The sequence below is a fragment of the Gobius niger genome (assembly GCF_951799975.1).
Source record: "Gobius niger genome assembly, chromosome: 20".
NCBI classification, from domain to species: Eukaryota; Metazoa; Chordata; class Actinopteri; order Gobiiformes; family Gobiidae; genus Gobius; species Gobius niger.
Genome location: NC_136871.1, coordinates 8,188,750 through 8,204,590, shown reverse-complemented (window position 1 = coordinate 8,204,590; position 15,841 = coordinate 8,188,750). Strand labels below are relative to the sequence as shown.

Genomic DNA, 15,841 nt, shown 5'->3' with positions numbered 1-15,841 from the left:
GAGACGCTGGAAAGCTCCCCAATCAATGTTATTTTCTCCGACGGTCCCACACCAACTGTCGCTTCATCTGTTTCCCTCAAATGAAAGGTGTACTGGTATGCAACACTTACAGAAGGGAGATCTGCCTCTTAATTAAAGCCACGCAGATTGTGTTGAGCTCGTCGAACATACTGTGAACTGGAAATCTTTTTTTTTTTCTTCCCACCGACTGTTTGATCAGTGGACGGAAAAAATAAAGCAAGGATTGTGCTGTAAACTGTATCCGTAATCTGCTAATCAACAAATTGTCCCTTTTCGGCAACACTTTACATTACGGGCCGGTAAGTCCTTGGTACTTACAATTCTAGATACTTATTGTGGTACTTACGGTGGTACTTACGGTGGTACTTATGGTGGTACTTATGGTGGTACTTACAGTGGTACTTACGGTGGTACTTACAGTGGTAAATACTAGTAATAATAGTGGTACTTCTAGGTACTTATTGTGGTACTTAAAGGATACTGTAGTGAGAATTACCAGGTGTGTACTTCTAGATACAGTGGTAACTCTTTGTAATGAAGGTTGCTGATTTATGTTGTTTTATAGTCACAAAATCCTAGAAATTACGTCTGTATATAGAAGTACCACATTTACTACCTATGAATTGCTGATGTAGTATCCTTGAATTACCAATAAGTACCATAGATGTATCACTGTAACTACTAGAAACTATCACTTAAAGTACCAAAGTAAATAGAAGTACAACCTTCATTACTGAGAGCATTACCACTGTATCTCTTAGTAATGAGAGATACAGTGGTACTTACAGTGGTACTTACGGTAGTACTTATGGTGGTACTTACAGTGGTAAATACTAGTAATAATAGTGGTACTTCTAGGTACTTATTGTGGTACTTAAAGGATACTACAGTGAGAATTACCAGGTATGTACTTCTAGATTCAGTGGTAACTCCTTGTAATGAAGGTTGTACTTCTTCTTTTCTCTATTGCTGATTTATGTTGTTTTGTAGTCACAAAATCTGTATGTAGAAGTACCACATTTACGACCTATGAATTGCTGCTGTAGTATCCTTGAATTACCAGTAAGTACCATAGATGTATCACTGTAACTACTAGAAACTATCACTTAAAGTACCAAAGTAAATAGAAGTACAACCCTCATTACTGAGAGCATTACCACTGTATCTCTTAGTAATGAGAGATACAGTGGTAACTCTATGCCTCCCTAACCCTAATCCCTAACCCCTAACCCTACCACTTTTAGTCCCACAATAAGAACCCAGAATTACCACTGTAATGCTAGTACTTACCACTGTAAGTACCACATTAAGTACCTAGAAGTACCACTGTAATTACCACTGTACCACGGACTTACTGGCCCATAATGTAAAGTGTCACCCCATTTTCTGCTTGTATTGTGAATATGTATTTGTTGAGGATACATGAATTAGCCATTGTTCTTAAAGGTCTCGGTGCACTGGAAACATTTCAACCTCAGCATTTTGTCTTTGAGTTGATCCCAAAAGCTCACGGCAAGAGTTGGATGATTTTTAATTGCCAGATGGAGCCCATTCTCTGTGCTTTAAATCGGTTTAGACTTTTATGGCTAAGCATGCGCTGTATATAGAATAGAATAGCTATGGTCCCATTTTCGAGCAAAAGAAACCGAAAAGAAAAAAAAAAGCCCTGCAATTTTGTCAACCGTGTGGAATCGTTTGTGGCGTAAGTCTGAAAAGTTGTCCCATTTGATCCATGTCTTCGTACAGAGTGCTTCCTTTCAGATGTGAGGCCGTCGTATAGAAAAGGATTCTCTTGAGCGTGCGCGTCAGAATTGTCCCTTGCTTTTCAAAGTGACCAATCTTGAGCGGCGTATTGCCACAAAACACGATACATTTGTTTGAAATTCCATCCTCCGATCCATAAAGTGCATAGCCATTGTTTGGATTTGACTTTTAAAGGAGCCCCGTATACATTATCCCTCGTGTACATGTGCTTCGGAGCATGCAATCTCATTCTGAATAGAGCGGTATGAATAATTTATCTGGCCACAATCCAACTGGGAACGTCCTTGGTATTTACATTTTATCATCAAGGGTGCTGGATGGGCCTTCAACAACACCGTCCAATACATGACATCTTCTCACTCTTCATTCCTCATGAACCGGAAAAACACGCTCAGTACGGGACAAGATGAGAAGTCCCGTTTGGAATACTACTGTATGTGTGGTATTTGCGGTACTGACAAAACACAACAAAAAGGCGCAATTGCATTTCGAGCCTTTTCCTTTCGGTTACCTTTATCAGGGACACATGCTGATCCATGTAGACACATCACAATACTGAATACTAGTTTGCAATATAATGGAGGCTGTGTACAGTGCTATTTTGTCTTCATACAAAACGGGGCCAAATTGTTGTTCCTCTTATAGACGAAATGAGGTGATCTGAGGGTCTTTCCAAACAGACATATCAAAGGAAATGACAATTCAGTTCAGCTCTACCCAAATCTATAGCTTCTCGACTGGAGGTTACAGCTTATAGGTAAGGGATAGTGCACAACGAGGTGTCCATTATCAGAAATAAGTGGCCGACGAGGAGGCGTGAACCGTCCGACGCGAAGTGGAGTCCAGTTGTTCTGATAATGGACACCTCGGAGTGCATTATCCAGCTTGTACCATGAGCCATTGGGCCCTTTTTTTTAAGCCCTGGGCAAGAGTTATTTCACTTTTTGATCATTTTTACCTGAAACTAGTTCCAGCTCATTTGTTTATCGTTACTATGGAAACAGCTGCAGTGGAGTGATATACGTTTGTTAGGTGGTGACGTCACAGCTCTACTCCCGGGTCTCGAGCTGTGCGAGAAACTACAAGAAACTCTTTAATTCCACAATGAATATTTCTGAAGCTCAACAGAGAGTTACTGAACATACTTCAGGCCCATTAGCCAAAAATGCTGCTCCCACTGCTGTAAAAGTAATATTTACCAAAATCGGTACATCGGGGTTAGCGGAGATAAATGCTAACAGCACAGTAGCTACGCTAACTCCGGAAGTAGTGACTTTAGTAAATAATACTTTTTTAGCAGTAGGTGCGGCTTTTTGGCTAATGAGTCTGAGAAATAAGTAGGTTCAGTCACTCTGTTTAGTTTCAGAAATATTGATTGTTGTTTTTAATAGTTTTTATGTTTTTTTCTCGCATATTTGCCGGTCTGCTAGGACCCGGAAGCGGAAGTCGATTTAACTGTTATTTAACTGTTGCCGGGCTAGGTGTACGTTATAGATACAGACGGCATCTCTGGAATCACCCATATATGGTCATTTTTGAAAACAGTTAAGGGGGAAAACCATTTTGAAAAAAATTACATTTTCTCTAATTATTCAAAAACTACATTGACAAATGCTGAAATATGAATATAGTTTTCTACTAAATAATGATGCAAAGTCATGGGGAGGAGCAATGTGGTTCAACAGCCCATAAACATGAATAACGGAGAATGCTAACATGATGCTACATGTTAGCATCGGGCTAATGCTAACGGTTAGCTAGCGCTTGCTACAACTGCCATTTTTTCACTTCTACTGAACAATCTGCTGTGAGAAAATATCCATATGGGCCCGATTTACACTTGACTTTATTTGTGTGTGATAAATAAGTTGATGTTCCACCAGAAAATGGCTAAAAAGAGTGGAAAATTGTGTTTCTCTAAAGATTCTATTTTCCCCCTCGGCGAAGCCACGCCCCCTTCTATGACGAGATGCCGTCTGTATCTATCACTTTTTGATGAGCACCCTCCAGCCAATCAGAATCGAGTATTCCCCCAGACCATGGTATAAACCAGGGTAACGCCTCATTTGAAAGCCAAGACCTACACAATTAGAATTAAGCTTCTTTCTCGTTATGATCGTCACGTTTTTCTTGCTTTTTTTGAGATGTTGTACTCAGTTTTTGTGGCTTTATCAGTTACATTACATTAAAAAAAAACTATTAAATGTAGCCAAAACGCTACATAGAAGCCATGGAAATGTGACAATGAAACAAACAAAAACAACTAAAACGTGATAACAAAAACAAGGACAAACCGAGTTATGCAGGTCTTAGCTTTCAAATGAGGCATTACACTGGCCTATAGGCTGTTAGATCTCCAAAAAGAAAATGTGCTTGGTTATGGAGTTAAGCATTTGCTAGGGTTTTTTAACCTGTGTTTGGATCTCTTATGTTCTCAAAATCATCTTATGCTTGTCATGAGGTGCCTTTTCCTTTTAAATGCTCCTCAGTTCACAGGAGGACTTCCAGGATGTTTTCAATCACTTATTATTAACTACAGTTACTGAACAAAACAAAGCAGACTTAGCTAAAACCAATGAAATAACTCAGACAAAGCATTCGGATGGTGTGTCGTGTAGAACATTGATGACCGGTGCGATGATGATAAAAAGATTTCCACACAATGACCCGGTGTTTACAGAGGCACATCCAGTTTCCTTCCAACAATTATGAGGGCAATAGAATTTGAGGAAACACTGGTTTTCTTCTCCATTAGACCAAACAATGACGATGTCCCCAAAGGTTTCCCGTCCCGACCCACATCATTCACAGGCGGAGAGAACAGTTCATAGACGGAGCCAATCAAGCGTCACTCTCTTTTGTTTCTTTCCTTATTTTGGCTGATTTTGAACGTCATGTTGAAGTAATGAAGTGCTAGTCTGTGCATATGACTGAAAGTATTTTATCTACACTCTTGCCTTTTACTGTAATTGATTATTTTATGTTGATGTCCAGAGGAGAAGGAGTGACAAAACAGAGGTTAGGTATCTTTGTGTGAACGAGCAAGTAAAAATAGTGCTCAAGACAGAAATAGTGCTCAAGACAAAGCAAAATAGTGCTCAAGACAGAGCGAGTCCTAACAAGACTTAAAAATAGTGCTCAAGACAGAGCAAAATAGTGCTCAAGACAGAGCGAGTCAAAAAAAGACTTAAAAATAGTGCTCAAGACAGAAAAAGTCAAAACAAGACTTAAAAATAGTGCTCAAGACAGAGCGAGTCAAAACAAGACTTAAAAATAGTGCTCAAGACAGAACGAGTCAAAACAAGACTTAAAAATAGTGCTCAAGACAGAACGAGTCCTAACAAGACTTAAAAATAGTGCTCAAGACAGAGCGAATTAGTGCTTAAGACAGAGTGAGTCAAAAAAAGACTTAAAAATAGTGTCAAGACAGAGTGAAATAGTGCTCAAGACAGAACGAGTCAAAACAAGACTTAAAAATAGTCTCAAGACAGAGTGAAATAGTGCTCAAGACAGAGTGAGTCAAAACAAGACTTAAAAATAGTGTTCAAGACAGAGTGAAATAGTGCTCAAGACAGAGCGAGTCAAAACAAGACTTAAAATAATTCTCAAGACAGAGCGAATCTAAACAAGACTTAAAAATGCATATAAGTGAAAGTATTTTATCTACACTCTTGCCTCTTACTGTAATTGATTAGTTTTATGTTGATGTTTTTTATTGATTCTATTTGCCTTCTTGTATTTATGCAACTGTGAAGCACTTTGAATTGCCATGTGTATGAATCGTGCTCTACAAATAAACTTGCCTTGCCTTGCCTAATCTCTTGCAGAAATAAAGCTGTATCGTAGTCATTTGTCTTGTTTTTCCTCATCGCATAACCACAGATTGTAGGTTTATTTTCCCTTTTAGGCGCTTAAAACGAAATCCGGGCTGAACGCAGTGCAAAAGCGTGATCTTCAGTGGAAAATGCCGAACTTTGATGGCAGCACCCCCCCTCCCCCTCTCTTCTCTCCTCCCTCTACCAGTGCCCCTTCTTTCCTCCAAGTATCTGTTTGAGAGATAAATGACCGCTGCGCTGCCGAGGATGACAGCCTACACAAAGATGATATTGAATTGATTTCTGAAATGTTGCAGAACAGAGTGTTTGATGTATACTGCCAGACATGAATCATAAGAATTCTATTAAAAAACTGAGAATGGCTGACACTCCAATATTATTTGTGATGATTAATTTGGCTCAGTCATTACAATGGGAGTCAAGTCGAAAGCAGCACTGACAAAATTGCTTTTCATTCCCCGTTGAATTTGTCTGTTATTTTTTTTCCCCTTTTCGTCTCGTCCTGATCTGATTGGACTCTACTGTGCCGGGCTGTTGGTCCTCTTTATTACACACCGCTGCAGCTTTTTGTCCCAGAATGAGACGTTCTGGATCTGAAACAAAATTACACCTGCTCTGACAAAATGACAAATCGCACGCAGTTTATCCAGCGTTTTTATTTTTACAGGAAACTGGGCTGCGTCCGTGACAAGATGTTAATATTGTTTTTAAACAGTCTATATTTGTAAAGTGGATCCCCCTGGGACGGGAGAAAAATGCTTTTGATGCATTTAGAAGTTTATCACACCGGTTTGCGCTGCTGTCATGTTGATACATTCAGAATGATGAAAGAACAGTTGGCCAAGTCTCTCTGTCAACGTTGCTGATCTGTTTGCAAGAAATTAATGCGGATAGAAATTTGGATTTGAATTCTATCAACACATTCACACAAGTAGTCTGGCTTACGTGTTGCTGCTCTGATGTTAGTCATTAAGCCGAGCAATGCAATCTATTTAATGCGGCTATTGTGTCGATTGCTTGATTTTCATTTCAACTTTCAACCATATTATAACGTTTTCTCGTTTCCTTCATGCATGTGCAAACCTGAACATTCTGCTTGTCTCCATCTCAAATATTGTACTGTTGGTGATGTACATCTTGCCCAGGGACTACAGTTGAAAACTAGCTTTGGAGCTAAAACTGGCACATTTGCAGTGATGTTAATTAATGTGCATTGTCTTGTCCCTGTTCAAATAAACTAAAGAAATAAACTAAAAACAAATAAAGTGATTCATTGAAAAATGACGTACACTGCTTAAAATGTGAATTGATGCAAAAAACGGTAAATGGCTTGTTATACTTATATAGCGCTTTTCTACCTTTATCAGGCCCAAATGTGCCGCTCTTTGTCTCACCGATGATCCCTTGTCTCTGCAGAACTACACAGGACAGAGCGGAGGCGGAGGGGGCGGGACCAACGGTGGCGGTAACGGAGACGAGGACTACGAGATCCCGCCCATCACCCCGCCCAACCACCCGGAGCCCCACCTGCTGCACCTGATGGAGCACGACTCAGCGGGATACCTGTGCCACTCCCTGCCCCACAACGGACTACTCAATCCATACTCCTACCCCGAGCTGCCCACCCTCATGATGTCCAACATGCTGGCCCAGGACGGACACCTGGTCTCCAGCCAGATGCACTCGGTGAGTACCGCCCGCACAGGCTCGGGATGTGGAAGGTTACACGGGGACAACCTCATCTCCAAAAATTAAACTGCTGTTTGGAGAGCGTGTCATACATGAGGGCGTGGCTTAGCCGAGGGGGAAGAGAGCCTCTCATGAATCACCATTTTTATGGCGGATTTTATCACACACAAATAAAGTCAAGCCAAAATCTGGTCCAATTTGATGATTGGCCACAGCAATAGAGGCGAAAAACAGCCCTTGTTGCTGACATTAGCATATGTAGCATGAAGCTAGCATTAGCTCCCTGGTTAGCATTGTCCGTTTTTTAAGTATTCATGAGCTGTTGAACCACTTTGTTCCTCTCCATGTTTCGATATCTTTATTTAGTAGAAAAATATATTCATAATTCAGCCTTTTTTTTATGTAGTGGTGGAGTAATGAGAGAAAGTTTTGTTTTATTTTTTCCTTCTTTGTTTGCTTCAAACATGACCTTAAATGGGTAATCTTAAAGGTGCTGTCTGTATCTATTTCAGCCCCTTTAAAGATCAAATAAATCCCGATCTAATTTTGATTAGGTTCACGAAGATCCAAATTCAAAAAAGAAGAAAGTCACGTAACATTTCACCGTATGCACCTAAAACTAAAAGTCTTTCAGTTCAGTCCCATTGATTTGCCATTCGCAGCATGGAGCTACATCAGGAATAAAGGTGCTCGAAGCTTCAAGAGCACTGTGAAACATTCAAATGGTCAAAACATTCAAATCATTGCATATTTCCTTCACCAAAACTGCAGAAAATCTAAGTGTGAACCCGCTAAGCTAAATGTAACTGTGGACTCGAATGGCAGGGAGCTAATAATTGCGCTGAGTGATTGCTGAGCGGTTGCCATGTCAGCCCTGATGCATGGAGAAAGGGATTGTGGGTAAATCCATCAGCGTCATATCAGCCACGACAGCATGCATCGGTCAAGCTGTCAGGCCTTCAGGCATGAATACGGCCTGATTACTCCCCGAGCACGCCGCACACTAGCGCCTTTATGAATTAACATTTCCAATCTGTAATGCCTTCAAAAGAACAGCAGGTTTCCATGGCGATTCACAAATGTATGTAAAATATGTATAATATTATAATGTCTAGGTCCAATATCACTGGTTTAATGTTAAGCTGATTTACAAGTTCAAAGGCTTTTTTTAATCCAATTTGTTGAAGATTGATATATTTTATTCAAGTAAGTAGGAAGTAAGTAGGATTTTAGAGGCAGTTGTTGTGAATAGGACTGGGCTCATTCTACACATTAGGACATGGCTGGAACAAGTAGGGGGAAGAAAATACTTAACATTTTTAAACTCCGTATAGATACAGACGGCATCTCGTCGTAGAAGGGGGCGTGGCCTCACCAAGGGGGAAAATAGAATCTTTAGAGAAACAACATTTTTCACTCTTTTTAGCCACAAATATAAACTTATTTATCACATACAAATAAAGTGTAAATCGGGCCCTTATGGATATTTTCTCACAGCAGATTGTTCAGTAGAAGTGAAAAAACGGCAGTTGTAGCTAGCACTAGCTAACCATTAGCATTAGCCCGATGCTAACATATAGCATTATGTTAGCATTCTCCGTTATTTATGTATTTATGGGCTGTTGAACCACTTTGCTCCTCTCCATTTCTTTGTATCTTTATTTAGTAGAAAACTATATTCATAATTCAACGTTTGTTACAGTCGTTTTTGAATAGTTAGAGAAAATGTACATTTTTTCAAAATTGTTTTCCCCCTTAACTGTTTTCAAAAATGACCATATATGGGCGATTCCAGAGATGCCGTCTGTATCTATAGTCCCTTTAATGAAGAAACAAAATTAATTGGCTAATTTCCATTGTACTGCGTTCACATTCACACACACACACATGCAAACCTATAGAGCTTTGAAAAACAACTATGACAATTTAAATGATATTACCTTCAAGCCCTAAGGACTAAACTCAGTGTCCTTATGTGGTAGGGGGGGGGGGGGGGGGGGGGGGGGGGGGGGGGGGGAGTGAGAGAGTTCAGCTTCTTGACATCCCAGTAGATGAAGCTGTACTTAAGTCTGCTGGACCTGACCTGTAGGCTCTGCAAAATCAAAATCAATGCAGTCTGACGTGCCTGGAATCACAGGCCTAACCCACTGGCAGAAGCAGGTACTGTACAATTCTGCTCATCTTAGCTCTGTCATATGAAGCACAATAACCATCACGCTTCTGTTTACTGCACTAAAATGCATGAAAACAGTACACTCTTTTGAAACATGATGCCACTGACAGCTGTGCGTCTCTGTCTTTATACTCACACCGCAGTGCACAGATATTTTCCACAATGACATGTCAACACACTAATGAACACAAATTACACATATATTACAAAAGCTTTATCTAATTCCACTCGGACGCATCAAGGTCAAGCGCTGCGCCGTTTACTGCATGCCGAAGATAAGGATAAACAGCGGTCAGCAGCCACAGCAAATCAAGTCTGATAAAGATCGGAAACATAAAGAGGCCATATATAATGTATAATGTGGGACTGGGGGCTGAGAGATGGGACCATACTGTGTCGTTTGTCTTCATATTCATTTCATATTTTGGTCATGACCTTTTCGGAGAGACACATTCTGATTGGATGCTCTCTGACTTTGTGGAGGGCATATTTGTTACTGCTGGTATGAGAGCTAGGAACAATGACTGCTTGTAGTGTAGGAATATATAAGCAATCAGTGCATTTTGACTGTACATGTATTACCATAGCAGCATTAGTAAGAGTAGTAGTTGTAGTTGTTATTGAAAAGCACTCGGCTCACATTGGATTCCGTAAAGAGCTTTATTAAAAGAGCTTTTTTTTGCTGATGATGCTCAGATTTACCCTCAATAAAATCTTGCGACTCCAGTGATATAAAAGAGTGGATCATTTTTTTTACTGTTTAATTCTGTGGAACAGCTCATTTTTCTCAGAATTCATCTCTTTTTATACGTGCAGTTTCCCTTTCAGACAACATCAAACCTTGTAAAAAACATTGAGCATTTGGTTTTGATCATTTTTTTCCCAATGCCACAAAGGAGTTCAATCCTGTTCTTATCATCTAGCAAAGATTTACTAAGTTTGTTCTTTTAATGATTTAGAAAAAAATTGACATGCTTTTATTTCATCTCGTTTAGCGCAATTGTTTTATTATATATTCTAAAACTAGTACAGATTTTAAAGGGGCTCGATGCAAGTTAGCCATTTTATACTCACTACTTCCACCTCAGGTCACACATGTAACTGCACCTTCTATATAAAAGGAATATTTCATACATATGGCGTCATTTCCTACTTATCCAGAGTGTTGCTGATTTCTGGAGAATTTTTTTTTGTAATTCAAGCAGTTCTTATGTTTGAAGAGTTACGAGGCTAGTGCAAGGCTAGTGCATTTCTACGATATCAGCTAGTCTGCATTAAAAACAGTCTGACACACTCCACAGTGCACCTGAGGCAAATCACTTATAACGCCAGACTAACCATATAAATGTCTGTGTTGATAGAGTAATTTTAACCATTTTGCATTTAAAATACCTTATATTTGAGCAGCATCAGCTTCGTGGTTGCATAAGCTACGCAGTGGCGGAGTGATCTGCTAGAAAATAGTCCCTCAAAATGCGATCATTCATGTGATGCAAGGTCTGTAATATTCCAAAAATTATTCTATGGACACAGACATTTATATGGTTAGTCTGACGTTATAAGTGATTTGCCTCAGGTGCTCTGTGGAGCGGGTCAGACTGTTTTTAATGCAGGCTAGCTGATACCATAGAAATGTGCTAGCCTAGCACAAGCCTTTCGCCACGTAACTCTTCAAATATAAGAACTGCATGAAATACAAAAAAAATATATCTCCAGAAATCAGCAACACTCTGGATAACTAGGAAATGAGGCCCTATGTCAAAAATCCTGAAATATCCCTTTAAGCTCGTGCATGACGGCCCTTCGGACCCGAACTAACACCCTTTTGAGCGACAGTGCAGGATTTTAGAGGCAGTTGTGGTGAACAGGTCTGGGCTCATTCTACACATCATTCTACACACATCATTTTAACATTTTTAAACACTATATAGTCCCTTTAAGACTGGCTCCTGGCTATATTTTACAACTTTTAACTCCATACATTCCAGAGCGCACTTATAGGTCTTCCTGTAAATATATTTTATAATTTCCTCATTTCCTTCATTTTTTTTTGTTAATGATTGATTGGTGGTAATGGTAATAATAGTTAGCTGTGAGCAGTGTAGCACAAACTTCCTGTCAACTTGCTGTTTTTCTCCTAATCACACTTTGCTTATCTACAGTTTTTTTTTCTCCTATCGCTCAGTGTTGTGATGCATTAGTTTCGTTTTAGCCATCACATAATGGAAAACATTTTTGAAAGCAAAACACAAATGTCAGGCAATCAGTGGTAATTGCTTGTGAGTGCTGTGCAAACGGATTGATGCAGCGATGGAAGGATTTTTATTTGAAGCGTATAGTGTTGTAGGAAAACATACAGAAAAAGTGAGTCCAAACACTTCCGAGCAAATTGTTTTCTTGTTGCGTATATAACATCAATAAACATAAGATATTTTAAAGGGCCCACATTATGCAAAACAATGTATTTTTTTTTAAGCTTTCGAGCACCGTGTGCCGCATGTGCTTTGTTTCATTCAGTGCAGCGCGGTCATCCACTGCTCATCTCCTTTATCCAGATATAACCAGCATGTGTTGTTCGGCTTCTTCTCCAGAAAGTGCTTCCCTGGGTTTTTCAAGTCCCTTTACCTTCCCCTATAATGCTCAAACTGTCTTTACTGCATAGTATGCCCTTAACCTTTGTTAATCTGCTTCTCACAAAGGATGGATGGATGGATGGATGGATGGATGGATAGATGGATAGATGGATAGATAGATAGATAGATAGATAGATAGATAGATAGATAGATAGATAGATAGATAGATAGATAGATAGATAGATAGATAGATAGATAGATAGATAGATAGATAGATAGATAGATGTCAATATCACCCAGACCTAATCCTCATTCACGAGATGACGAATAGGCACATCCATATTTACAGAAGAATACGGTAACTTGTTTACTTTAATAAATTATTTTTGTAGTCCCTCTGGGTTGTAATACAAATGTTACAGCAGTACTAAGTAACACATGCCCCTACAGGCCATAAGCGCCACTGCAGGTGTCGTAGCATGTTGTGTGTTTTTTACTCATTAATTGTTCGTGACAGTAAATATTACACTGACAGAACAGACAAAGGAAGAGAGGGATATTGTACATCCAATTACACAATGGAGATATTTTTTTTCACTCAAACTTGGCTGTAAATTGTTATTGTGTATTGGTGACACCTACCCAGTGGTAGGAAAGTTGCAATTGTGGTTTTCTGGCCAGAGACACCAGGGGGAGATGAAAAAAAACAAAACAATCACCCCATTAACACTTGTATTGCCCCCAGAAGGACTACAAAAAGGATTTATTATGGTAAACAAGTTACTTAGTACTGCTTTAATGGGATGATTGGCCAGAAAACCACCCTTGCAACTTTCCCTGCACCGAGTCGGAAGCGCAATACACACTAATAGAATCACAAAGAAGAAGCTAACGGGCAAAGCTAACTGTGGGCTAGCGTCACTTTAGCAGTATTTACAGCCAAGTTCTCTATTATCTAATTGAGGTGTGGCACAATGTACAATATCCCTCTCTCCCTTTGTCTGTTCTTTCAGCGTAGTATTTACTCTCATGGACAATTAATGAGTAAAAAAACACAACATGCTACACAACACCTGTAGTGGCACTTATGGCCTCTAGGGGCATAAGCTACTTAGTTCTGCTTTAAAGCAACAGTCACAATGTAAACCTGCTAGAATATACCAAAAGTGTGAGCGTCCATCTACTGTCCTTAAGCAGATAAAAAAAAAATAGCTAGATTGTTTTTTTTTAATGATATTATGAAAGCACAACATTGGGCCTAAGAAGTCTGTAAGCACATTTGAACTTGAAACGTACCTTTCTTCTGGCACAGTGTCTTCTTTCGAAAAAATACCTCAGATCTCATCTTGTGCCCTACTTCAACTGTGCAGCGAAAAGCCGCATATAAAGCAAAGGGAGAAATTGCTAAATCAAATAGGCTGCCTGTCGGAGCTACCAAAGCGTGGCGGGCGCTTCATTTGTGCTGAGAATGGAGTGTCTATTAAAGCTAGGCCTCACCTTGACACAGTCTGTTGAGCATAGTAATTAAGCAAACTCCGCAGTTCAAACACCGATGCTATCATTATGAATACCTCACTTGACACGAATAGATAAGTAACAAGGCCTCTGTCTAATTTTAGACGGCTGAGAAATGCGCTGTTTGACCTGCCCTTAAGAGTGGGAATTAAAGCGGCATGATATCAAAAAGACTGCGGATTTACAGTGCACGTGTTGATTGGTGAGGCGGCAATATCATTTTGTGCCATTTTCGGGAAGTCCTTCTGCGTTTTCAGAATCTCTGTTTTGAGGGAGAAGATGTAAACTCCAATGCACAAAGGTCAGAGAGAGACACTATTTTTTAATTTTGCAGCGGCCAATTCATGTGGAAGTGTTGCCAAGTGGCTATGGAAGTAACTTATGAAAGCATCTCTCTGATGTATGGTAACCCTGACAATGCCCAGTGTGAGTCACTAAAGATCGTATACCTGATTTTTTTTATCACAATGTTTGGTTTAATCGTGTGTATATCTTGAATTGTTAGTTATGTCTAAAGTCGAACATCACAATTCCTCACATGAACAGATTTACATACACATTTCACAGCTTCAGGGTCACTTTTTCACAATCGCTGTCACAATAATGCTAACAACAATTTGCCTGCTAGTTCTTGGAGAAAAACAAAAGTATTAGAACAAAATTACAGTGTCTTTTCACAAATACTTTTCACAATTCCCTTAAAGGGGGGGTATTATGCTTTTTTCAATCACATAGCACCAGTCTATATCACACTACAATGATGACGAAACCTTGTTGGTCTGTAAATGCAGTAAATTAGAATAACTGCCTTGTATAAAATTGCTCTCTCAAAATGGCTGTAGCGAATGTCTTGAAATAGGCCTCTGTCTCTTTAAGAACCTCTGACCCTTTCCGACACGCCCCCTCCACACGCTGTCTGTGGCATCAGTGGGGAGGGGGTTCTGCTGAGGAGCAGTGGTTGGTTACTCGGCTGGTGACAAAAGCTCGGAGGCGTCTCCAGGAGGTGGGGGCGTTCCTAGGAGGACTCAGGCAAACCTGTCCCTAAAATGGCCGCCATCAGAGTTTTTGCAGATTACTCAAAAATACGTGAATGTGCCAAGGCAACACTTCAGGCATGTTTTTAATGAGGGAATGACATAATAACATGATGTAAAGCTTGAAAAAGTCGATTTTGCATAATACCCCCCCTTTAAGTAAGTTAGTGCTTTATTTGTCATTGTACAACCCTACAACAAAATAGTGTTCAGGTGTTAGTCCTGAGCCACTGCGACTGAGCCGCGCCGCCACTGAGCCGCGCCGCCACTGTGGGTCAACCTGACCAGCATGTTTTCAAAGGTAGACTAAACCGTAGCACCTGGAGGAAACTTGGCTTCAGTCTCCTCTGATCCTCTGAAACAGTGCAGCGCCTCCTGGGTTTGTCCCTGTTTCAGAGCGTGGTGTCCTGCACTGGTCAGCTCCACTTCCTCCTTCCTCTTCCTCCTGAACAGCTCCTTCCACTGAACGTCTCCTTCCGGTGAACGTCCATTAGTCTGAACACTAGAAGGCATATGTGGCTTAGCTGTGAGTCTCGCCGGGATACCTCCTCATTTGTCCCTTCCTTGTTTCCTGTAGCTCCTCTTGTTTCGCCTCCACTGTGCTGTTGATGTGGGGGGCTCTTGGTGCCTCTTCAGTGTCTCGGAAGAGGACATTTGTAGGTCTGAAATGGGTTTATCTGATAGGCTGCTGTTTACTTTTAAAAAGCTGCTTTCTTCAGGACCATTGTGGACTCTTTGCAGTAAAAGAAATCCTCCGAACCCCACAGGAAGGCAAAAACAATTTCACTCAACTACCTGGGAAAATATCAGGTACAGTTCCTTTAACCATTGAAAGGAGGGTAGAGGTTTTTTCAGACCAAAGACTAAAAATACATTTTGTTCATAGCAGTTTTGGGCCATTCCAAATGCAGGCAAAGGCAAATTTGACTCTCAATCTGAGAAATCTGGTCTGATGTCCACCACACTTAACCATTGTGGCTGCTCAGATTATAAGACTTTTCCACTTTTCAAGCTGAACAGTCCTGTCTTGTGGGGAAAAAAATTAAAAAAGAAAAAAAAAAAGGCCCACTGATCCGTCAGTCCAGATCAGAACAGTAACTTCAGCATCAGTGTGTCAATTATTTAGACTTCTACAATCCCACCTCATTCATTGTTCACAGCGTCTTTTGCATTTACTTTATTTAAATCCAGCTGCAAGTGAAGTCTATTTAAGGTCTGAAAGCCTGTGGGCCGAGA

The 15,841-nt window shown here is 40.2% G+C and overlaps 1 protein-coding gene across 2 annotated transcripts in view; it reads left to right on the top strand.

Moving 5' to 3' along the window:
* Nucleotides 1-15,841, top strand: part of tox2 (TOX high mobility group box family member 2) — a 206,171-nt gene that overhangs the window by 129,716 nt on the left and 60,614 nt on the right. For both annotated transcript variants that reach the window (XM_079579282.1, XM_079579283.1), the window contains exon 4: nucleotides 7,038-7,307. In XM_079579282.1, coding sequence (XP_079435408.1) covers nucleotides 7,038-7,307 — 270 coding nt within the window. The remainder of the gene's footprint in view (nucleotides 1-7,037; nucleotides 7,308-15,841) is intronic.